The sequence below is a fragment of the Pygoscelis adeliae genome, unplaced genomic scaffold, assembly GCF_000699105.1.
Source record: "Pygoscelis adeliae isolate BGI_AS28 unplaced genomic scaffold, ASM69910v1 Scaffold122, whole genome shotgun sequence".
NCBI lineage: Eukaryota > Metazoa > Chordata > Aves > Sphenisciformes > Spheniscidae > Pygoscelis > Pygoscelis adeliae.
In genome coordinates this window covers 5446091-5470239 of record NW_008824358.1, presented here as the reverse complement: position 1 = coordinate 5470239, position 24149 = coordinate 5446091, and the positions used below count along the sequence as shown (strand labels likewise).

Below are 24149 nucleotides of genomic sequence, written 5' to 3'. Positions count from 1 at the left end.
CAATAAACGAGAGGCTTTAAAAAGAGTTAACTTTGAGATCACGTACTTTAAAAAAAAATTACTTGTTCAATGTACATAATCTATATCAATATAAAATCTGACTGTATCTTTTCCCATGCAAAAATGACAAAAGCTGTTGTGCTGTCCTTCAAGTTTGCTTTGGCAACTATAAGCCAACTCCATTTTATTAAACAGCTCTCTTTCCTCCTAATATATACAGAAATGTTTGCAGTATAAACATCTTAACTAGACATCTGCTTTTCCCCAGATATAAAACACAGTTAACTTCTTGCCCTGTTTCTGTTCGCTGGGGCTGATAACTTTTTCTGCTGGCCAGATGAAATAAAATTGGTTTTTGTACCAGATGCAGCGCAGTTCAGTTTTGCGTTATGCAGGTGTTCCCCCAGCTGGGAAGTGTGGAAACGTGCCATTTTGCTGAGATGATGGTGAGGTTTAGAAATGTGAGGGCGTTAAAAATAATTCTCCATGTTAACAGTGGGCTTTGTCCCTGGTGGGCTCCATATGCCGAACAGCTGACTGGGGCAGCAGCTGTTCTATATTTTAATAGGAGAGTTATAAAGTTAGAAACATGGATGATCATTCAAAACATAAGCAACTCTCTGCAGTCATGGAAACGGGATTCAACAATAAACTTGCATTTGTGAGCCTTCCAAACAAAATAATCCCAGTGCACTGTGTTCAGGTGGTCTCGGGGAAGTGAATGAACTTGCATTTCTATTTCCTTAAGTTTTGTTTACTCAAAGTCGTATTTTTTTTTTTACTTTTTTCTCCCTGTTTTCTATTTCTGAGAAGATATTAAACTTTGCATGTGATCCTGATTTAGATTCTTCTCCAACAGTGACAGAGACTTATATGAGAATCTTTCCTGCAGCGTGTTATTGATAATGGTCATGCCGGTAGGATATAGCAAAGGCTGAGCAAACACTTTGCTCTCATACAATTTCTTGGGATTTCAGCATCTCTTTTAACCCAAGTTGCTATTCAAACTCTTGTTCCGTGTTTGCTGCAGCTCTGTATCCTTTGCAAAGAACATACGAAGTCCTGCTTTCCTGGAGAATCAGATGAACCTGTGGGTTTCCCTCTTAACAACACGCAGGTTTTCTGGCACAGTGCAGCGTACAAAAGCTTTCCTTGTTCAGGCTCTGAACTATCTTCTCATTTTGATTATGGGCTTCTTTCGGACACTCTCATGCTCGAGCACGTACCGCACCCTTATCTAAAACAATACCAGCCGCCCCCTTCCAGTTTCTTCACAGCCCTGCTGTAGTCCCTGGCTTGCTCTGCTCGCCTGCTTGTGTTTTGGTTTGGAGGGGCTGCTGTTATTTCAGCTCCTTGCTTCCATAAAAGCACTGTGATTAATGTCGTGCGTGGAGAGCGGTGCCCACGCCCAGCGACTGCGTTTAGGTCTCAACCAACCTGTAGCAATATAATGGCAAGCGCCTGGATCTGCGCTCCTGAGCTGTGTGATAACCTCCGACTTGCCTAGTTTGGGCTCTAAGTGGTCTTATATAGACCCTAATATTGCAACCAGATGGGAAGCGGGGTGGTTGGCAGGACAGTTTGTGAAAATAAAATGGGTTAAGCCAAGTCTATAAGCACTATGAGATGTGGAGGAACAAGCGGGCTGAATATGGCTTGGCCACATGTATGAGCTGCAACTGCCTCTGCTGTTCATGCCATTTGATGAGTATATAAATGTTATTTTTCTCTATATATAATGATCAATTTTGGGTCATTGTCAGATAAGCAGAGATTTAAAAGGAAGACTTAAAAGTGCTGGTGACAAAACTGGTGTAAATATTGGCAGAACGTGAAGATAGAGTAAATCCTTGGGGCAGAACCTGGCAGCTTGGGGATGTCAGGGATGATTTGTGGCTGCTTAATTCACTGCAGGGACCAGCCTGGTGCCCCACAAGTCCCAGGACTGAAGGAGGCAAAGCCACTTCAGCCTCCTCTGGGCATCTATCAAGAGAAAGCTGCCCATTTTAAACCAAGAAACAACAACAAAATCAATTGTTTCTTGGAATGGGCAATGCTGAATTACACAGTTTGGGAAGTGAAAAGTCGGTGTAAAAGAACAGTGCTGATGCTGGGGGTAGAGGGGGGTGCTGGAGGGCCAGCACAGCTCGTTTGTGAGGACAGACTACATAGAGAGAAAACATTAGTTGACAAACTAAGTATGGAGGTGAGCATGTGCTGCTTGCCACAAGAATTGCAGGGAGGAGGAGGTCAGAGGCATTTTGCTCAGTACGTGTGCGGGATGAGGAGTTGCCTTTCAAACCAAGCAGATTTGTAGCGATGATGAATGGGGAGGAATCCCTCTGGGGAGAGGAAGGAGCTTCCTACAAGCCAAACTCTGTATCAGAGAGTTTTCACCAGGGAAAACGCCAATTAAATCCCTCTACAAAGCAACTGGGTTTGTATTGGTGAGCTCCTCTCTGCAGAGAGGGATGAAGGCTATTTGGGGTCTCACCCCACAGCTCTGGGGCCCCAGGCAAAGAAAATGCGACCCAGCGCCAGTACAATTTTTTGGCCTATGCCACAACCATGTGCTCTGACCCTTTTGGCAGATGAAGTATTTGTTTAAAGCCACAAATGACTGCCTGAAGGAATGATCATTGGATAATGGGGTCCTGCTCTGCAATTTGTCTGAGCGTGGGGGATGTGTCACCCTAAACCAGAGCGGTTGTGGCCTGTTCTAAGTTATACTCTGGAGCGAATTTTTGCTGTTGTGCCGTGCAGGACCTCTGGATGCCAAGTCCTCCAGCTATGCTCGTTGCTTCTTTGGGCACATCCCCTGAAAGCAATCACTGAGGGTGATTGATACACTCAATACATATGAATCTGGGTCTGCACCACAAGAGGGGTTTTTTTGTGTATAATGTATGTACTATTCACAAATATTTTCTATAGAAAATGAATTTTAAGTAGAAAAGAGGCTCCTTCCTGTAAATTGGCAACTAACTAGCAATGTGTTTATGTTGGTATATTTTTCCTTTTTTTAATGTCAGTAAAACTAACTCAGTAGGTAATACATTTGTGCTTCTACAAAGCAATTGTGTTTTTAGTCTTCCATGAACTAATACTGTATGGAGTCGTTCTGATTCTGCAGAACTTGATGGGACTTTGCTGACTCCCACAGTAGCTGGCAATTCAGCCCTCTAATGTGACTAATAAACCTCAAAAAAGACTAAATACAATATGGTAAGAGATCTTTATTAAAAATTTTGTACATCAAAGGATTAACTACTGCATTTTAAACAAGAAACAAGATTTTACATATTACAAAAGATGTTATTAGTTCTTGAATTAGAAATAAATTTTATGAACACTGTACATGATACATCTGAGTTATAAGATCAGGAATAGGACCGAGTGCCTGAAAATGATATAACTTAATAAGCAAATGCACTCAATTCTCAGTATACAACATAGTACTTCTGGAAAAATAGCATGTTAACCACTGTCTGAAAATGCTGTATCCCTCTAACCAGTGAACTACCAACAGTGTTCTCGGGAGAAAGCACGGACGCACGTGCCCTGCGTGGTGATTTTCCATTTGGAGTTTCCTTCATTGTTGGAGAAATTTTCTTCCTATGGTCTATTTTTCTTGGAGAGAGCAGAATGTTATTCCGCGGTATGGTTAACACAATCTGCATATAAAAACCCAATGCAAAACATTTCTCACAACGTAACTTTGCCTCCAACCCAGATTAGAAAAACCAACTGATAGCACATAAATGTCTACAGAAATAGATTTTTATTGGCTGTTATCTTTTGCTACAAAGTAGTTAAAAGAAGAAATATATTTTAGCTTATCAGATAACCATTACTTTGTGTATCATTCATACTATATCACTTTTTTCTTTCTGAGATTGTCAGTGTAGCTGCATTAGAATTTAAAATAAAAACGACACAGAAGATCACCTTTTAATTGCATGACCTATTTGGCTGGGAAGGGTGTGTGAAGTTTTACAGGATAGCATGAACACACAGTTCTCATACAAAAGCATAGTATGTATCTAGTCCAAGAAAGGTAATAAAAAAGATTTAAATCTTTATACAGAAAGTGACAATGCCCATGTTATACTATGGAACACATCTACTAATTTTGAATTACAGGTGTAATGTGTGGATTAAAGATATCAACTTACTAAACAAATCTTAAAAAAAAAAAAGAGAGAGCAAAATCTATAAATAAAATAGTAAGTGCTTTCTTTAAGATAATATTCTTTGGCTGCTTTAAGTGCCAGTGAAGGGTTATTGAAAACCACTAAAATGCGTAAGGTCCCACTATTATTGTTAATCTTAACACCGAGCTTGTACGATAATTCAAACTGTTGACTGTTAGCATCTCCAGATCCACAATGTGTTCTCTTGGTCCTGATAGTGATTTCACCAGTACAAGCATTGCACTTACGGCGCTTGTTTGCTGAAAGAACAACAACAAAAAAGTTTAATTCGGTCAAATCTAAAACGATTCCCTAGTTGCATCAAGAGAGTGCTTGTGTGTTACTACACTGTAAAAATGCTCTGTCTCAGCACAGAGATACACAACGCAAATATTCTTGTAACAGTTTTAAATGGCCATGACTAATCTCACACCTGGCTTTGCTGCAGGGAAAACTTTACCTGACTAGGGCTCAGAGGAATAAATTGCACTGCAAAATCTGTTTCTGGTTATGCTGACTCTTCTGAAGGATGTGAAAAGTGGTAATCTATCCCAGGATGGTCTTTGTTTTTATCCCTATCTATCAACTTTTAAAATATATGGAGAATAAGTAAAATGAGACCCCTAATGTCTTTAACAGGGATATAGCTTGTTCAGAGGAAGGAAACTGTAAGTCTATCTCATGGCTCATACTCCAGAAGAAGTCGTGCTCCCCTTGTAAACACTGGGAATTTTTGTGACTGGTGTGCCTGTTGCCATCCCCATCTTGCACTGCTCCAAAGCTCTTTCCCCAGTCCGGGATCATGCTGCTGGGGAGCATTGACAGGCCTTGCCTTGTGGCATGCTGCTAGCTCGTTAAACAGCTTCGTAATTTACAGATGATACTAAAAGGGTAAACTCCATCTCTCCCTTCACCTACTACAAATATTTTTTCACCGTGTCAAATGAGTAGGGTATACAGTTGAATCCAATCCATCTGCTGTATCTGAGACCCAGCTCAGACTTTTAGTAAAACAATAGGAATAACTTATGAGTAAGCCTTTGTTTACCGCAGTCCCTTGGCAGGAATAAACACATGCTTCCTTATTTAAGGCCTGCGATTCCTTGTTGGGTGGCAACAGAAGGTTGGAATTGTTAGTTTAAAGAAAGTCAGTCCAAAGGCTAGATTGGGGTCTAACCCAAACTAGAGTTGGAGTGATCTTGCTCTTTTTTTAAGCAAATAACTGTTTGCATTTGTGGGTAGGTATGGGGTCTTGATGTGTTATAAATCCAGGGAAAAACACTGGATTATAGGTTATACCAGAACAAGTGAGATACAAACAAGCAGTTCCTTGTTCCCATCTTGGGGAAACATGGTGTAAATAGGCAATGCCATATCTTGGTACACTTTTTGGATGTGTTATCAAAACCCCTTAATCTTCAGACTTGGAAAAAAAACAACATGAAAACCTTCCAATTAATATATTTCTGACTTAAATTTTTTTGTGCTGATTCTGTTTTACTGAGTGTAAAGCCACATATGAAGCAAAAAGGATTTCCCAGGAACTTGTAAAACATTACAAGCGTCCAAGAAAATTGGATTTCTTAAAAAAAAAATAATCTTAAAAAGCAGATGTTATAGACACTTTCATTCATGTGTATCTACTTGAATGCATTACACCAACAGGAAATACTGCTATTGTAAGTCATTTGAACTTTCGTGGTTTTCTGAAATAGTTGCAGCGCTTTGGGAAAATAAAGGTTTAAGTATGTCTCAACACACAACCTTTGCAAGTTGGGCTGAACTTAGCACTCTAGAAATCAGTGCCCCATCCCAAGCTGCTATTCTTTACTTTTTCACAAAAATGAGAAATTTAATAAAAGTAATTGTACAAGGAATCTTTCTATAATCCTCTCCTAAATACATATATATGGGGTGTTGGTACAGAGAGTGAAAAGCATAGAGGTATCTCATTTGTATCTGACGTGGGTGTCACAGGATTGCTAAATATTCATGATTGCTACTAGTGTAGCATTCATTTGAGAGAAACAGTTTGATTCTCAGTTTAGAGTTTTCACGTAGAGAAGTAAAAGGCTTTTTAAAACTTGGAAACCAGGCACATTTAATAAGGAAGTATTAAGAAGATGATAAACTTTGGGATGCTGTGACACTCTTACAGGAGCATTTGATGGATTTGTCAAAATGGCAAGGTGCTGTAACACCTTGGTAGCACCAGTGGTCTTTATACCCAGCTCAGGGTCCAACTCCCGCCAATACTCACTCTCAGGTAAAATTCTCCATTTTCGTTTCCAGACTTGATCCGGAATGTGTTAATAGTATTAGGGTAAATAGTGGTTGCCTGAATCTGGAAGATATCAGAGGGCACTGTTCTGTCTGAACGGATGCTCATGTATTTGTACACAACAGAGTAAGGCAGCTCTCGGCAAATGGCATTTGAAACAGGGCAGACACAGCGGCTGAAAAACAAAAATGGATGAAACTGATAGTTGTAAACAAATGGTACTTGCTTTCTGTTGTGTTTAATAATGTTGTGTGTTGAGGGTGATCCTAAAAAAAAAAGGACGACTAATTTTTCTCTTACTTCTCAGATGTAAGGACATAGGGCTCTTGACAAGGATTTCTTGGGTAACAACGAAATCCTCCGTGGTAATTCCAGCAAATTTCATCCTCTCTGCATTCATTAGTAGTCTCGCACTCGTTTATATCTAGGAGGAAGGAAAAGGGACTGTGTCAAAGCAGATAGAAATGCATTTGCTACAAAACCAAACGCAATGTCCTCAAAACAACCACCAAAAAAAAGCCACCTGCTTGTCTGTTGAAACCCAACAGGTTTCTGTGTTCTTTACCTGCTTTTCTGGGGCCTGGCTATAAAGGATTTCTCTATGCAGAAATGGAACAAATTTGTTTATTGAGTGTTAATTAAGTCTGTAAGATTTTTTTTTAGTTGACTTAAGAAACATATCAATCATACGTAATGTAACTAGAAATACTGTGAAGTTTCTAACTAGCAAAGAATGATTTTATACCAGAAGATACCTTGTAGACAGAAGAAAAAGGTTTTGAGGAAGAATTATTATTTCCTGCCTTTTGCAGGTTCTCATTTTTAATTGCCTGAGTTTCATGGTCTAATTAAAATGCTTAGTTAATGGCTACATTTTAACTAAAAGAGCTTTGAAAGAAATAATGAAAATTTGTTTGTTGTGCAAAGTAGAGCTTCCTTTTTTGCCCGGGAAAATAGCCCTGAATGGAGCTGGGGACTGTCAGACTTGTGCTGTATTAATGCTCTATTATCCTGTCAGTGCCAGAACCCCACTACTGTCTACCTATACGGTCGGCCTCCTAATATTAACACAGTCACAGAAAGGGTTTATTCAAATGTAATCTCTCGGAGGGCACAAACAGATTTTTAAATGGTCAAACTAACTACCCCCAGTTAGTTCAGTATCTGCTGCTGTTCTTAAGAAGGGAAAGAAATTAATCTGAATTTTATAAAAAATATTATTAAAAAATTTGAGTTATTTCCTCATCCCTTCTGCCAATAATTAGCACACCTATTTATTTCTAAAAATAATGACTGTTAAATTGGTTTCTGGATTACGTAAGCAATGCTTCTTGCACTTAATATGTTGTTCTGCAATATTCTCTAATAAGATGCAGAGACACTTAGCACCAGTGAGGAAAAAACACAAACTTTAATCCTCTGGCATTTGGTGGCACCTGACCAGAACATTTATTTTCTAAACACAAATTATCTAAGCTGCTCAAGTCTTGCATTTTTTAGTCCCGTTATCAGAAGAAACATATCTTTCATTTCTACTGTGGCTGGATTTAGGAACCTCTATAAAATGAAACATGATATAAAGCCATGTTTAGTGTCTGCAAAAAAGGCCTGATTTTTTCCGGAGATATTTATCTCTGAAACTTGGACTCACTACCTAGACATCTAAGACAAGTTCTACTGAAGGGTTGCAAAAACTGAAATTTTGTCCCAGGCGTCTGAAAGACTTGGAGTTTGAGCTGAAGGATTCAAGTATGACTTAATATAAGACATGCAATTAATCATCAAATGCTTTATCAACATATCTTTTGCTAACATAATGGTAATCCTGTCATGAAATACAAACACTTAGATAGCAAGTATTCTTAGTCTTGCCTGAAATGGTGGTGTTAATAATGCAGTACTGGGACTGCTAAGATAAGGGCACTCACCTTGGCACGTTCTGCCTCCTACTACCTGGTATCCTTCAGGGCAGACACACGAGAATTTTCCTGGTTCATTGACACACTGATACTGACATATATAACTTGAGGTTCTGCATTCATCAGTGTCTACAGAGAGCAAAGGAGCTTAAAGTTATTGCTTTTTAACATCTACCTTGTTACAGAACTAAATATAATAGCTAAATGCTGGTTCTAACAGGAAAAAAAAAGAATTCTGTCTAAAGAATAAGTTGTCAAAAAACTGAAATGTACTGTTTAACGTCTCAAAGTTGCAAACAGAAGGGCTAGTTCTACTTGTGTGTTATCAATAACCTTCCAAAATAAGAATTTTGGATTTGAGGAAGCAAAAGCTAAATTGGACTTCAGAACAGGTTTGGGAAAATAACTCTTGAAAGAATTTATACTTTTAGTATTCCAAAATGTGATTGCTTTCACGAAAAACACAGATGTGAGATTAGTTAGTAAGGCAAAAATACTGCCTCTGTATTTGTGCCCTACCCTAATGGAGTAGCTCTTTGGGAAAGAGGGTAAGGCCTATTTTTTGTCTTCAAATAACATTCAGTGTATGCCATTCTTTTTTGCTTTTTTTATCCTTGTGTAACCATCAGTACCTTGCTAGAGAAGTGTAGTGTGAAACAGAATTTAACAGTATATGCCATTAACCAGAAATTAAATTAAACCTATCAAAACTAGGGAATGGCTTGGAAAACAGCATAACTCCCTCCTACTACCTCTGAGGCTTGAGCCCAGTTCTTGATTTTTGTCAGGGATGTCCCTGGAGGCTGCATACTTGCTGCTCCCTGTTCTGTTCACTTGCAAGTAGGATTAGCTTAAGAAGCTTGGAGAGGGAGCATCTGTAATAGCTCTGCTGGCTTGTTTGAGGGCAGTGGTAAACCAAAAAGACCTCTTTGGCTCAAAGACTGGTAGAAAGGATATAGGCTTTAAGGGTGAGATCATCATGTGTCCAAAAAGAGATTAGAGGACCCCTGTGGAGACTCTGGCAGAGGAAATAAAGTGTTGATTGTATAATCATCGGGAGACATGCTGTTTGTATACACAGGCTTGAAAGCACCTCAAAAGCACAATTGTCGCTTCCTTAAAATAAAAAATTTGAGGTTTTATTTTCAGAGGAGCCTAACAACACACAAAATTGCACTTGTTTTTAGTTTGCATTCCTTTCTGATTCATTTAATGATCATCAGCATTAGACCACACACAATTGAAGTGAGTTTGTGAAATAAGTATTCAGAAGCCTTATTCTTCCCAGCTGTGATCTGAAATGTAGTAATTTGTCCTGTTTTGCACTTACTATTGAAAAGAGATTCCCGTATCTACACGTACCTGAATGCAGCTGCAGCTACTAAGGTGTGTATTAGCAACCGCATTTGCAACATAAAAAATAAATGTCTTGAGGGTTTTGGCTACAAACAGCACCCAGAGAGTGGCTCCACTTGAATTCCATCCCTTAGTTCACAGAAAGACTTCTGGGAAAATGATTAAAACCAAAAAATCACTCTTCCAAGACAAAAAATTGCTTACCTTCACAGTTGATTCTGTCACTGCTTAACTCAAATCCTGGATTACACTGACAGATGAAAGAACCCAGTATATTGTAACACTGTTGTGCACATGGGTTATTGGCATCACATTCGTTTATGTCTGAAAGGAAAAATTACAGATCTTCATCTTGTGTAGCTGGTAATTAGGCTGATTAAGTGGATTAGTCCTTAGTCTGGGTCTATTACTTAGCAGAAGCTCAGTTGACTATATCAATATAGATCTGCAGTCACTGGAACAATGTCAGATTTATGCTTTACATTCCATGTAGAAAAAGAATATTTTTCCAGGAATGAGAGTTATTCTAATGTGTGATGAATTCTTCCAAAAATGTTTAGGGTGGCTATTAAACTCCACATTCCAGCGTCTTTTTTCAGGTATGAAATGCCAAGTCTCTATAAATAATTGATATAAGGAACATATACTGATAAGACCTCTCAGCATGCAGTGGTTAAGATTTATTTTGAGCTATTTATTACTCTTAAAATTTGTTCTTTTAAATTCCATTACAATTATAACATGAACCTTTGAGGCCAGTGGAGTTTTGCAATGCTCTAAGGCCGTATTGGGGGAAGGTATGTTTCTGTGCTAGATTTTTTTCCGTGATGTGCCCGTCCTAAGAACATATGTGAGAACAATGTGGTATGAGAAGAGAAGCAATTTTTAATGGGAAGTTTATGTAACTGTAATCACCTCTGGAATCTATAACACTTGTTTTTCATAGGCTATTGGTTGACTAACTGCTGCTCCTCTGTCATTCACTCTGTAGAGTTTAGTGTCTTTTCCCTTGTATTCCTCCCCTGCATGCTTTCCATTCATATTTGTGTTTATCAGATATAACCATTAGTAGAGAGCTGCATTTGGAAAAAAATAAAATCTTGAGTTCATGGCTCTTGCAAACGCTTATAAATGTCAGCAACACTCAGTCATTTACAGATACAACTAAAAACTGACAAAGACAACTCAATTAGGCATTCACAAAACCTAAACCAGTGAGGAGGATATTCATCCTCTGTGTGATGAACCTCCTAGTCCTGAAAATGAATGGTAATAGGGGAAAACTGATTACACAGTTTCTTCTTCCTCCTTTTAGTTAATTTCTGGCAACAGTGCAAAGGATGTACATCATGACAACGCTACCAGAAGGGATAAATAAGCTAGCCAAAGCCACAATTCTGTTTGTTTTCCTTCCAAGAAATACTGACCCACTTTCAATATATGCAAAAGTTGTAACACAAATGTAATTGGTACAGCTGTCAAGTATCGCTTCTGCCAGATGACTGTTGCAGATGTGAAAGTCTGTCTTGATGCAGCAACCACTCATTTACAAGTTTTCTTAAGATTTACTTCCCCTTTCCTGGTGGGAGTATGCCTTATTAGGCTGGGAGGCCAGCAAGTCAGAGAAGGGGTGTTTTGGTGAAGCACCTAGCAAACTTGGAGCTGTCATGGATTTGAGTGTAACTGAAAGAAAACACCTTGCATTTGAGCCATGGAAAGGGTCAAGTAAGTAACAACTTGTCACATGGCTATGTTGTGTCCATGTGCCACTTGTTATCCTATTATTGGGTGAAAAACAAGAAATTCCTCTCTTCAGTTCTATGCAGTGTGCCAGGGTACCTGATAAGATATGGCAATGCTTGGAAGTAATGGTAGAAGCTGGAAAACCCAGATTGATTTTTATATATATAAAAATATGTACATAATATAGATTTTTATATATATAAATTATAGCCATAAAGAACTTCCGACCACCTCCGTCACCAGTCTCTTGATTTTTTTTTTTAATGGTCGTTCTCTCTGCACTTCAGCAGACATAGTTACCTTTTTATTATTACTCTATCTAATTCTTTGAGAACAGAACTTACGATTTTAAACTTAACAGCAGTCTTAAAAGTTTTACTGCAAGGCTTCCCTCAGTGCTTTACTTCTAAAGGGAGGATCACTTCTAAAAGGTCACTCCTCCTTAGTGACCCTCGTTTTAATTTTTAACATTATTTTCTAGATATTCAAATGTCACATTTATGGATGCTTTCTCTCCTCGCTATGTTTATCATATGCTGACGATAATTACACTTAACTGCAGAGGTATAGTATTGCTTCTCCTGGTTTCCAGTTCCAGCCTTTGTGTTGCATGAACTGGGAATAATATCATGAAAGCCAATGATAATGCAAAGCAATCCACCAGAACTGAAAGAATAATTAAATCTAAGATTAAATAATGAATATAAGCCCCCAGGGTTCCGGTTGCCAAACTAGATGCTCCTCAGAAACCTGCTACGCCAACAAAATAACAGGTTTTCAATAAGGCTCCAATTTTCTCTAACCCTCCCGTACTTCTCGGATCACTTGCAGGAGAGAGCCTCTCAATACAGCAACTGGTACGTCTTCCTGGTTGGTATTTATTTCTTTTAAGGTGGGATGAAGATACTTAAATTTCAACTGTGGCAAGTCATGTGTCAGTATTTGTCTCTATACTGAGTGAGCTCATGTGTAAGTACATGCGGAGAAGTTCTTACCTACACAGGTGTGGTTGTTGGATGCTAACTGGAAACCGGCATTGCACTGGCAATAATAGGAACCAGGAGTGTTCACGCATCGATGGTGGCAATACGGAGGCAGGGTGCATTCGTCGATGTCTGAGTTACCAAAAAAGAGAAGTTAGTTCAAAGGGAATCACGGCACTTCACTGCTGCTGTCTTGTTTCCAAAGAAACTGTAAAGTTAATTGCGCTTGATTAAAAGCAGGGAAAAAGCTTATGTGAGCTAGGTACTGCTTCTGTGGATATTAACAGGAATGCTATTTTACTTTTTCTTTAACTTTTGTAAAAATCTGTTTTATGCTGATCATCTTCCAGCCACTGAGATCAATACACATCCCAACTTTATTTTTAATTCAGTTCCACAGTACTGCTTAGTCTTGTTTATTTTGTATAGGTAAAACCCAGAATGTTTTTTTCTGCTTTTCAACCAAGATTTCTCATGATCAGACATAATGCTGACCAACACGGTCAATGTGCCTTGTAACTCTTGTTTTTCCAAAAATTCGCACGCAGCACTCTTAGCACGTACTAAATCTTTTCAGCTCCATTAGGAAGAGTCCAGCTTTTCTGTGCAAGTACAGGGGAACGGCAAGGATAGAAGATCAATAGGCCTGAAAAGGAAACAGGTGGTTGTGCCTCTGCAGGGATCCCCCAGAAACTGGCTCGCTCCCCCAAGGGGCTGCCATTGCTCCGGTTCCCCTCCCTGCCTCTCCTGCATACCTTTCCATACAGCAGCACTAGCACCTTCTGGCTGCGCTCTCTGCTGCCAAGGAAGGCAGACGGGCTGAAGTTGGTGCTATCTCAGGCAGTATTAACTTTCCACAGACTCTCCTTGCCGATTAGCCCTGGTTTTGAGGTGGAGCAGGCTGCCTTTCCAAGTTTCAGCATTCCTAATGTGCATTGGAGCAGGGTTTCACCTGTGAACCATACAAAATGTGCAACAGCCCATTCTTTTACCTCTCTGCATTTTAAAAGGTTTCCTTGCATTCTGGAGGAGATACTGCCTCTGTTTTTGTCTGAAAAACGTTTTTTTTATTATGCCACAATGCTGATCGTGCATGTATGTGCAGCAGCCGTCTTTAGTTGTGGCCTGCTTGAGCTTGGTGAAGAAATCCATGCCGTGTTCTGTACATGTACACAATGTGAGATTTCAAAGGCTCAACGCTCAGACAAATAAGACCAGTTTTCACTGGAACAAAGAAAGGCACTTCCCATATCCATGCCAGATCTTGAGTTTCCTACCTCCAGCTGTTTCCACCATAGATGTGTTTAAAAAGAGGCCAAGACTTTTTTTTTATAATGAGGAAAGTGTTTGTTTTAATATCAAGTGAAAAAATAATCTTTAGAAGTTAACCCTTTCTTTGTCAAATTTGCAGTCACTGTTTGGGGCTAAACTTAGCAGTGGAGTGTTTTGGATGGTTCTGAATGAAAAGGCTTATGCTGGAAAATTCCTGGCTATCCGTACAGTAGCGATTGTCGCTGTAACTCTTTTGTTGCAGAGAGAAATTTGGAAGTAGAAATGGAAGAAATTAGGAGGCACAGTAGATCTCTTCCATCCTTGACTTTTACAGGACTAAGCTCTTACAAATTGCTGTTTAAAGATCTGATTATACAATATAGACATATGAGCAATGCTTTGCTGCTTAGGCACTGCATTTATTCACATAAATGCTTCCAGGATCTGACTCTAATTCAGTGGGAGTTTTCCTTGCGGGATTAGGCACATCAGCTCCATGCAGATCTAAGGGCTAAAGCATTATCTAATCAATTCGGCCAAATCTTCTGTTTGAAGTAATGCTGGAAAACAATTCATTCTATCTGCAGTCCCATGTTTCAGAAAAGACTAATTTTGCAATATGTGAACAAGCAAATTAAAAAAAAATCTCAAAAAAAGACGAAATGATTACTGAGTTTAGATTAAAATCAATCAATTGTTAGAAATGAGTCCTTTTCTCCCTCTACCTTGAAGCCAAAATAGTCTGGAAAAATTTCTTTCAAATTTGAGAAACATTTCCTCCCATATGGAGAACCTCTATCAAGATCTGGCCCCAAGAACATTTTCTGGCTAAGTTGTTATAAAATCCCCAAAGACAGGCTTTATTCTGAAATGCTGACAGTACTAAGTGTAGGGATGTACTTATAATTTAGGTCAGTGTGTAATATGTAACACAGGTGTTATTCTTGGTTTTGACCTAAATAGAAGAAGGGAAATTTCACTTTCCAGACATCTTCATGTATAGATTTGGATGCATAAATGTATTCACATATAGATTTAAGGGTGTATCATTCTGCTTCTTTTCTTTTGAGTGCTGTAATGTGTCCCATGAGACTTTCGGGTAGTACCCAGTACCTATGGGTCTTGACATTAAAAGTGCTATTGCATAGCAGTAATATACTTTACCTGCTCTAAAAAATCTAGATAAACCCCAGCCATTTAAAAGGGGGGGGGAAATCGGTGACCTGCCAAAACTATTCCTCTACCTACATTCCAAACTACTCATCCTACTCTTGCACAGAGAACTGAGAAAAATCAGATACATCTGTGTTTATATCAATTTGTCAGTTCAGGGCCTGATCCACATCTTTTGGGAAAGAGATAAGAATTTTTGGGTTGATTTCTACAGCCCTTGGCTCAGAACCCTAAAGAAAGAGCCATGCCCAGAAAATTAAGTTAGTCTAGATGTGTACTGAAACTTCCCCAGTTTCCTTCCTGCAGCTCTTGTTAGGCAGTGACTACCTATAGCCTTTGCAAGGCTTTTTGAAAGAGATTAAAAATAAATTCTTGAACACTTTCAAATGCAGGATCCCTAACACAAAGAAAAAGAGGAAAACTTGAAGTTCTGTTGTTCCTGTTCTGCTGAGGACAAAAAAAAAAGCTTTTCTCCTAGGCTGCATAAAACCAGTCTTGTGCCTTTTTCAAGACCACCTCTTATATCACCTCATGATGTGTATATTTGATTCTCTTATTTCATAGTTGTTTTTATTATCTCTGACAAACCTTAGGCTTAAGGTTGGAGTGCCTATAAAAGCAATTCATCCATTGAAATCACGATTAAAGAGGTGTTAAATAAAGGCTGAAGGAGGACTGCAGGAACAGAGTAATGGTACTTTTGCATAATGTCCCCAAATGAGGATGGAATAGGAAAGATGCAGTGTTTACACTGCACTTGGATTTAATTTAATGCTATACTTGTATAGGTCCCAAGGGTGCCGATAGTTTATTTTGGCACAAAGAATACAGCGTAGTGGTTTATAAGTTGCAAATATCATATACCTGCATTCAGAGTTTCCATCTATTTCATTTATACTCATAAAACTGAGTACTGAAACAGACTGTGCAAGGGGGCTCTTGCAGAGCAGGGGTTAGGTCTGTGTGAAGGTAGGGCTTTGTCCTGCAGATCTAGAGTCAAGTCTTGCTGAGGTCAGTGGAAAGACATGCTTTAGTTTGCCGCTGTAGTAGACTTATGACTGTATCTGGGACATTAGGCAATACCCCAATACAAACAATAAACACAATGGTAACTGTTAGGAAAATTAATCTTGTGAAGTTCAACTCCAAGTGTTGATTGTACTTAAAATAGTTTCTAGTTCCATGTTTTAGTGATTAAGTATTGTGATAAAGTGATCATTCCATTGCATTTCAAAGTTATACAGCAATTTTACAGCACACATCTATATGCTTTATAATCGATATAAAGTTTGCAACTTGTAGATAATGAAAGACAATAACTTAGTCTAGAGCAACACTTACCAACACATTGGTCCCCTCGTTTCTGATAGCCTGGAGGACACTGGCAGCTGAAGGACCCTCTTAAATTGACACATACTTGGTCAGTTCTACAATTATGGGTTCCAGTTGCACATTCATCTATATCTTTATAAAAAAAGCAAATGCAATATTAGTCAGAAGTTTACTCAAAATATTTAGCCTGTTGAAATGCTTCACCCATCTTCAAGCTACCTGTAAGTGAAGGCAGCAAAGTTCAAATATACTCCACAGATGTCATCTCAACGCTTATTCCATTTGCAGGACACAATGTTACCAGATTTCTAATAGCTTTTAATTCTAATATACTGCATTTGGAAATATTTTCAGATATGGTTATTTTAAAGAATCGGATACTTTTATTTGTCAAATACCATTACTATTTTGTACTTATCTCTGTAAAACTTTCTGTAAACTCTTCCAACTTTATCATATTTTAATCATTTGACTCTTTCATTTTGTTTTTTTTCCCCTATGCTGGTTGTTTGTTGCATGCTGAATTACTCTGGAAAATTTCAGCAAATGTAATTCAGCCCTTTATCAAGAATGAGATGAGTTAGAACTATGTTGTTTTGCTGATAGTAAAGACTCCAGTGATCTCTTTTGCATGGTTCCCGTGCTCCATGCTTTGGACAGGGACTTGGAACTTGGTACGTGGTGGCCTTCTCATGAGGAAGAGATCTGCCTCTTGTCATTCCCATGAAAATTCCCCTAATTCAGTCAATCTGTTAAAGTCTTTGGAAACAGTTTACGTATGTTTGTATTTGAACGGTACAGCTAAAAATGCAAATACTAGACTGATACTTTTCAGTGTAATTCAGGCAGCTTTTAGTTCACACTAAATGCAGGTTTAGACAAGTATAAAAACAACATTTTGATTTTGCCTATTCATTATAACTGCTGGAGGTACTTAATTATAATTAAACTGCATGTGCTGACAAATAGGTTGCTTAAAATGGAATTACAATTTGCTTTCTCATCTGAACATCCCAAATGTTTGGAGAGCTTTTTGTTGTAACCTGACACAGTACAGTGAAAGGACTTTTTAATTTTGGCATTGTACACAATTTGGAGACTCTAGGCTGAATAAACAAATTCCTTAAAACTTATGATCTCTAGTTTACAAATCTCAGCTGACCTCTCTATTTGTATAGGCACTGGGGACGTTAGAACATCACCAGTGGCAGATTCTGGGTGGTGCTTTGGAAAAAATGATGGATTCTTTCTCATAGCAAATGAAAACAATTTTGACCACAAGATTCAATAAAAAATAAACCATCAACAGTTTGAATTAATTCTCAATGTTTGCTCTTTCCCCAAATGTCCAAATATTTTACATATATCTTTTCTTTATCTGACAGGAAAAATAAAGTCCTTTTATGTCAGCCTGCTCTTTGCATTTCTGCATAATATCAGTCCTAAACTGCTGTGTTGATGCAGGACTTGCTGACTGCATTGTTCTGTACTGACAGCTGAAAAGCACATTCTCAGGTGTAAAGACTTTCAGGGACTATAGCTGGCTGCCTCATACCAACCTGACACATCATTAAATGCTTGAGCCAAAGCACGGTGGAGTTCAATGCAAGTCTTTGCAGAGACTTCACTGGGCTTTGCGTGTACTCCTAGTTTCTACAAAAGTTGAAAATAAAATGGCTATAATACTCATACAGTTCAAATGCTTTTCGTTGCAGAGTGTACTGGAACAAAGAAACTTTATTCGATCTTTAGGAACTTCATGTATGAGTAAACTTAACATGAGTTACCTTTTAAAATGGATTAGTTAAAATGCATGTGCTGGTTTTGGCTGGGGTAGAGTTAATTTTCTTCATAGTAGCTGGTATGGGGCTGTGTTTTGGATCTGTGCTGAAAACAGTGTTGATAACACAGGGATGTCTTCGTTATTGCTGAGCAGGGCTGACACAGAGTCAAGGCCTTTCCTGCTCCTCACCCCACCAGCGAGGAGGCTGGGGGTGCACAAGAAGTTGGGAGGGGACACGGCTGGGACAGCTGACCCCAACTGACCAAAGGGATATTCCACACCATACGACGCCGTGCTCGGCATATAAAGCTGGGGGAAGAAGAAGGAAGGGGGGCACGTTTGGAGTGATGGCGTTTCTCTTCCCAAGTAACCGTTACGCGTGATGGAGCCCTTCTTTCCTGGAGATGGCTGAACACCTGCCTGCCCGTGGGAAGGAGTGAATGAATTCCTTGTTTTGCTTTGCTTGCGTGCCCAGCTTTTGCTTTCCCTGTTAAACTGTCTTTATCTCAACCCAGGAGTTTTCTCACTTTTACCCTTCTGATTCTCTCCCCCATCCCACCGGGGGCGGAAGTAAGCGAGTGACTGTGTGGTGCTTAGTTGCCAGCTGGGGTTAAACCATGACAGTGCGTTAAGTCCTTATGTTGCCATTTGCATCCATGGCTTGTTAGCTTAATTTCTATGGAATAATACACTACACCAGCTAAAATGAAGCAAACTAGATTGACTTATGCACTCAAGGTCTTAGATTTTTTTTTTTTTCCAATGGTAAGTTCAGTTTGGAAGAAAAACAATTATTCAAAAGTACTGTTTGATTGCTAGCTGCCTCCTCATTTGGAAACTCTTAGAGGATTCGATGTTGTGGCTGCAAAGACCTGTGTTTTAAGAACAACCTTTTCTTGAGACTTGTTTCAAGGAATCCTTTAGAGCTCTCCTAAGCTTTTTACTCAAGTTAGGATCCTGAACTGGGTTGCATATTAGCTGTGACTGTACGTCCTGTCTGTCTTCTACATGCCATGAAAATGCATATTGGTAAGTGGCGTATTCTTGGTGGACTTCAGAAGAGCGTTATCAGTGTTGCTACTCTGCATCGTCATGGTACTTATTGCTATTTTGGCTGGTTTTGCTGGATGGCTTTTGTTGAGATGTGAGTCCCTAGGCAAGTTAGGGAAACAGATGCGTGGAATGAAGTATTGATGGGAGTTCTTTGAAAACTCCAATCCTCTTTTTTTGTGGACTGTACTGAACTAAGGTGGGCAGTGAAGGTGGACAGGAGAGCAGCCTGTTGCCTTCACTGGGGAAGGGCAGTAGGTTGCCATGCTTGGAGCAGTTCTGCTCACATCCGTGCAAAGAAATCAGTAATGTTAGAGGAAGGCTGATGGCCTGAAGATAGTGTTTCTTAAGTGCTTCAAGGAAAATATTGTGGGAGGAGAACAACAGGCAGCTAGAAAGGTTTCAGTGCCGGAACATTCAGTTCTGAAATCTCTAGTATTGCAATAATTACAGATACGTCTACTGTTGTGACTGATACAAGGGTGAGGAAGCGAGTGGAAGATTTCAGTGCTGAAAGCGGTGCCAAATGTGAATTGTATTGGTGTGATACCAGAAGCAGCCCAGCCCTTGTGGAGTGCAGAAAGAAGCACTGGTAGATTTTGCAATGTGATGTTGCTGCACAGATCTCTGCATCTATGCCTTTGGTGAGTGAGGCCCAAAGAGAAGTCTTCAGCTTCTTGGCACTCGGTGTGACCTGAATCATCCTCCATTAGAGAAAGTCTTTTTTTCTAGCTGTCCTGAGAATTATTTGGAGCAATAGAGGAGTGGAAGTCATAGGAAGGAAGCAACACTGATGCTGGAGGTCTCCTTGGGATGAGGCAGATCAGCTCCATTTTTCTCTGAGGTGGCACAGGTAGTTATCTACCAATACGTACACATGCACTTCTCTCCCCATATGAAATAGCATAATCTTACACGGGTGGTGCTAATATTGATCTGGGATTCCCACTTACGTGTTCATGGTTCTTGAATGGGTAGACTGTCTATCTGCAATTGTTTAGGGTCTGACTGATCTGAAGCTTCCAGATTATTTTCCCAGTTATGTCCCCTCTGTATGGAAATCGGTAACTCCCAGGTCTTCATTATTTCAAGAACTTCTTTTTCCGGTTTACATCAGACTTTTCCAATCCATTCTATTCCTAGCTTGTTTATCATAACTCGCACAGTGCCTGCCCTCTGATTCTGTGACAGTGATCTGGAAGCTGCATCAATTCCTGCTTTTAGTCTGTATCAAATGCAGTAATACTGGGATGAGATCGCTGTTATATAAAGCACGTGTTTTCCCTTAAATCCTACCATCTCATTCCATTTCATCTTTCTCGACAAAATCCCTGGACCTAAGTGTGAGCAGTAAATGGAGGGTATTGGGAATCCTTAGTTTTGGTTTCTGCCTACTGCAGACACCCATAACCAGACTGATATGGTATCTGTGAAGACACAGCAATCTGTGGCAAGAGTGTGATAGAAGCTCCTACAGGAACATCACAGCGCTCACCAGCTTTAACCCTAAGAGCAAGACAGATTTGTCTGACCTTTCTTCTCTAGCACAAATGTTTAATAATGTTTTACGTGCATGGGTATTTACAATAATTAAAAAAACTAAAACAAGACACTCCACTGCACACACTTGTCTCTCTGGGGAGAGGGTGAGAGAACAAACATGTGACAGATGTTTGTCATGTTGCTTAATGCACTACTGGAAAGCACTCAAGATACCACAGTGATGAGTGCAGTATAAGAAACAGATCTAGAAAGAAAATAATGGGCTTTTACAAGCTCATTCTTGAGTATCTTTCTTCTGCATCCTCTTTTCTAAATTTAGTGTCATCATAGTAAAGGTTGTTTCCATGTGTGTTTCAACAACTGATGCTACAGCTGAAGCTTCTACCTTAAGCAAGTATCTTGTAAGCTATACCTGAAAACACCCTCAACTCATTCCTCATCAACTGTGTTTACATTTCATTTCTGTACATTACACATACGTTTGCTCACCCAGGTAGGCAATTTAAATTACAATGGTAACCCGTAATGAAAATACCTTCTCTTCTTACATTACCCTTTCTTTCTTTCTTTCTTTCTGTTTTCTAATCTCAGCTAACATTTTAAAAGGTGGTGCTGTTCGCTACTGATAAACAAGAGCTGTAAGTTTGTATTAAATGTTAAGCAACCTGAAAGGTATTTGATTATTGATGCATGCAACCTGTGAAATATAGATTAATTCTCAAACTCACTGTATCTCTGAGTCTAAGATGTTGCTCAGATTTTTGTTCCTGGACAGTTACAGCCTGTGTAGTTGGAAAACTTCCTTTGAAATAGCCTGGGTGTCTCTAACAATCCTCTTGCAGATCGGTCTTACTTGAGAATGGAGCTGGGTTGCCTTCAGTGTCTTGGCCATTGTAATAATTGAACTCGGACAATTGTGTAGTCTTTCAATAGGCCACTCAAAAGCAAACTTATTATGGGATTTGTTTGTACTTTAAATAGTTATAAAAATTTAACTGTGTTAAAAAAAAAGTGTTTGGATTTAGTACTTTAATCTCCATATGTTGTTTATAGGTGTTACATCCAGAATACTACACTGAAAGAATGTGACAGTTTCAAAGTCAAGTACTTGGGAGATTGCAAAACACAGAATTCAGTTCCCTGAACAGTCTGAATTCAGATCCATTAAGCATCATGACACGGTCTTTGATTATGAGGCTCATTCTGTTTTCCCCACAGGCTTGGGCCTTACCATTCCCAAAATGGGTTAGGTGGTATGGTCCTCTATCAAGTTGCAATTACTGCTATACAAAAACCTTAAACTGATGCAAAGAGTCAGAGTCAATAGAGAAGTGGGGGGAGGAACTTTACAATTAAGGACACTGGTGTCTCAATTAAATTACATGTAAGCCACACTGCTCTTTCAGAAATGTTTATGGAAGTCCTCAATCGTACTATGGTAAATATGGCCATCAGACCCCAATGACTTATCCTAATATAAATACCGCCTTTGGCAGTAATCTCCGGGACTATTCTAGAAAGTTCATTTTAGAAAACTTTCATATTGATAACTATCTGCAGGTTAAGATAATGCTCTGAATTGCATAGGCTACTGTTTGAAGTTTGCAGGGTGCTACAGAAATAATGTAGAACCATGGAGGGCAGCAGAGCTTGCTCCTGTATTCCTTAAAAATATAAATCAACTTGCATTTCATAGTTTTAATTCCACAAGCCTCACTAATAGCTATACCCAGTGATTCCCTCATTTTCCAAAAATGTACCCGCACTCCCTCTTGAAGTGATTTACACAATTATGTCCTTCCACTGCTGACTTTGGCAGCCTGCTCTGTATTTCAACCACCAGTTGTGTACAGAAATTTTGCCTGACCTGCTTTTTAGCTATAGCTTTCTCTAAATCTAGTGTACGGTTCCCTGTTTTAGAGCTAGTTAGTTTTTCTACTTCTCTACTGCAATCCATTCTGTCAAGCTCTTATCTACATCCATAAAATTCTTCCCTAGTCTCTCTTTCTGAGCTACAAACCTGGCTCCGTTCCCTTCACGCTGTGACTCATTTTTCCCAAACCCCCTGACTCATGCTGCTTGCTCACTTATGCAACAGCTTAATCTCTGTAATTTTCTTTGTATCATTATGAGAAGTACATAAATTCACGAGACGCATTTCACCAGTGCTTCAAACTTTTGTAGAAAAAAAAAGAATGCAATCCACATCTATCCTTCATCTTATTTAAGCCACTTAAACCTTTTCTCCTCTAGCTCATACCTGTATGTTGTGCTCAGAGCTGGAGAACTGTATTCTTAACTAAGTCAAGTATGTCTTACTCCTGGGATTGAAGTGCTCAACTTCTGCTCACTAGCTCTCAACATACTGCAATTTACTACAGCATCTTCATGCTCTCCTTGCTTGCGTATATATTCATCTGTTCAAACAAGTTACAAAATGTTGGTAGGTTGCTTTCTCTATTCTGGTCTGTAGCAATCTTGTAAGCGGAATATTCCACCAGATCAAAGAGAGAGCTCTTAAAATGACCTTATGGGATTCAAATTCTTATTTCTGCCCCCACTGAGGAGTGCCAATGGACCAGCTTCTGAATGGTTTATACAAATCTAAACCCAGAATGATTCCACCAATGTCTGTTGCACTTGTCATTGACTCCAGTGAAGCTGTTCTCCATTTGTTTTGAATATAAATGATAAATATTTTAGTTAATCAGTTTAAATTTTTTGAGTTCTCCGTGTGAGTGAGACCAGAAAATGACTTGGTCTATTTTTCTAATAGATTCGTCTGAACTGAAAACACTGCCTCCCATGTAAGCAATGGCACCAGTGAGTCTGATATCAGACATACAATGATCTGCACAGTACTGCAGGTATCGTGGACAATTTACTTAACTTCAGGATTCCATAAAACATTTCACTTTCTGTCCACTTCATTAGCTTTCCTTCTGTCTGTAAGACATTTTATGTTAGTATTTTTCAGAAATAACCAGTTGAAGGTAAAATACTTGACGAAATTAGACCGCTATAGTTCTTCCATGACTATGGGCTTACTTTATTTTACCAAATTAAGTATTCTGTCTCTTATTTATGTTTCTTATATTGTTCTTGCAACTGAAGCCAAGCTCACTGCTATGTCGTTTCCTGGATCCTCCCTGATCCTTTCTTACACATAGGAACAACATTAGCAACCTCCAAATTCCCTGGTTCCCTCCCCAGCCTTAGCAAGCTATCAACAATTTCTGTCAAAGGCTTTTCTATTTCCCTTGCTACTTCCTTCAACATTTGGGATGTTATTCATCTGGGCTGGATGCCCAGACAACTTTTAACTCATTGGTGTTGGGAGGCTGTGCTTTGTGGTGGTAAATACCAGCAGAAAATCTGTTACGTAACGTCAAGTCAGTAGGTACCAAAAGACTAAATATTTGGAGAAATTTCTCGCTTCTGGAGTGGCAAAATCTGTTAATATGGAGACCTGCGCTCTAACAGTGCAGTCACTATCCAGTAGTGTCATGAGGTAGCGTCTATAATTCTGTACAACTCTGTAGCAGCCCATAAACTCCCTCT

The 24149-nt window shown here is 39.2% G+C and overlaps 1 protein-coding gene across 1 annotated transcript in view; it reads right to left on the bottom strand.

Moving 5' to 3' along the window:
• Positions 1-3216: 3216 nt before the first annotated feature.
• EFEMP1 (EGF containing fibulin-like extracellular matrix protein 1) overlaps positions 3217-24149 on the bottom strand; it is a 49588-nt gene continuing 28655 nt past the window's right edge. The window contains exons 5-11 of the mRNA XM_009319588.1: positions 16262-16384; positions 12488-12607; positions 9954-10073; positions 8403-8522; positions 6775-6898; positions 6454-6649; positions 3217-4453 (exon numbers count right to left, since the gene is read on the bottom strand). Coding sequence (XP_009317863.1) covers positions 4295-4453; positions 6454-6649; positions 6775-6898; positions 8403-8522; positions 9954-10073; positions 12488-12607; positions 16262-16384 — 962 coding nt within the window. The 3' untranslated portion in view covers positions 3217-4294. The remainder of the gene's footprint in view (positions 4454-6453; positions 6650-6774; positions 6899-8402; positions 8523-9953; positions 10074-12487; positions 12608-16261; positions 16385-24149) is intronic.